We start from the raw sequence: 1,523 nt of genomic DNA, 5'->3' as shown, positions 1-1,523 counted from the left end.
GATCCGGCTACCAGAGCGGTGGTATAATTATGCTGTTCTTGGGGTCCCCGAATTTGGGAGGACTGGGTGGGGGGAAGACTCACTGCGATTGGATGATCTTGGCAGTGGTGCACACTTTGGTGGGGGGCAGAACCGCTGGCATCCTGGGTTATGTCTCACTGTCAAAGGCCGTTTCTCAATCAGCCTGGCCCTCTCACTGGCATTGAAGAGTGAGAAGCCTTTTACCGGGGCAAGGAAGGAGACAATCCATGTAATCTTCCCTGTCTTGGGGTTCACCCCATGACGCGAGGGTCGACAGCTCACTGGCTTTACCTTTGCCTGAGCCAGAACCTCTCCCTCAATCATCTTGTCTGTGGGGATTCTTGCCCCTTCCCAGTCCTGGACAAATTCTGGGACCCCTGGGACAGCATAATTATACCACCGCTCTGGTAGCCGGATCTCCGTGGCGCCAAGGACTTCACAGAGAGTAGCCACTGCCTTCTCAGTGGTCAGAGCGTCGCGTATGCCTCTGTCGCTTGGTGTGATCGCCCAACCTGTCCTGGTGGGCTCCACCTTCGGCACATTGGCCACATCCCCCACCCCCTGAATGTTTGCAGCGATTGCCTGCCGCACAGCATATGGCTGTAGCCGGGCGACCCGTTTCTCTGGCTGGAGGGTGACGAGGACTCGTGGGTCCTCCTGCTGTTTTGTGCCCCCTGTGGGGCCCCCTGGCTGACTGGCGCTTTTGGGCTGCAGGCTAGCTCCACTAGCCCTGCCTGCCGAGGAAGCCGCAGTCTTGGCAGGGGCAACCCCAGGGAGGGCAGAGTTTTTCCCCCTCTGAGCAACACCCGCCCAGGTAGTCGGCTCCCTCGCACCTGTCTTTGCTGCATTTGGCTGCGGATGAGTATCCGGGGCAGCACCCCCTCTCAGAATTGATGTTGCACTCAGATCTGCTGTCACATACTTGACAAACCTCTCACAGAAGATTCGGGCAAAGTTCTGACTGACTGACTGCTTCTCCTCCTCAACCCAGCTGTCCAGAGTCTTTGCCAATCTGATGAGAGCCTTCTGCTGCAGGTTCTGTTGCTGCTGAGCCTCCTCAAACTGCTTCTGCAGTCGAGAGGTGGCCGTGGGGATGCTGTCGCTGGCTCCTTTGAGGACTGGGGGAGGCATTGTGACAGTCTTCCTCTGCCTCTTGCCAGCCTTTCCAGCGACAAAATTGGCCGGTGACTCCGGCTCCAGTGGCCTGGTGTAGGCCGTTTCGATGTCCTTGGGCGGACGGGAGGGCGTTGAGGGCTCCATGACCACTCAACCTGTGCAGTACACACACGTAGAGAGATCGCAGAGGGCGTGCGATGATATTGAACGGGTTGGAGGGTTAAAATTATACGAAAAACAGTTGGAAAAGTGGAAAATTCAAATGTACCCCTACGTTCGTGGGTAGTTGTAAGGATGTCTCTCTAAAACAAATGAGAAACAAAGCAATTCTTATATACACTGATGATTTAAAATATGAGAAAACAGGCAATTTTGAAACTGAAATA

The 1,523-nt window shown here is 55.1% G+C and overlaps 1 protein-coding gene across 1 annotated transcript; it reads right to left on the bottom strand.

Moving 5' to 3' along the window:
- Nucleotides 1–159: 159 nt before the first annotated feature.
- On the bottom strand, nt 160–1,281 carry HCAG_09144 (predicted protein; the record flags this gene model as incomplete). Its single annotated transcript, XM_001535861.1, has 1 exon — nt 160–1,281. A coding segment is annotated over one exon (1,122 nt), but the record flags the coding sequence as incomplete, so codon positions are not given.
- Nucleotides 1,282–1,523: the final 242 nt, after the last annotated feature.

The sequence above is a fragment of the Histoplasma capsulatum genome, genomic scaffold (assembly GCF_000149585.1).
Source record: "Histoplasma capsulatum NAm1 scaffold_35 genomic scaffold, whole genome shotgun sequence".
NCBI lineage: Eukaryota > Fungi > Ascomycota > Eurotiomycetes > Onygenales > Ajellomycetaceae > Histoplasma > Histoplasma mississippiense.
Note: the sequence above shows the minus strand (reverse complement) of the source record. Positions and strands in the feature narration are given on the sequence as shown.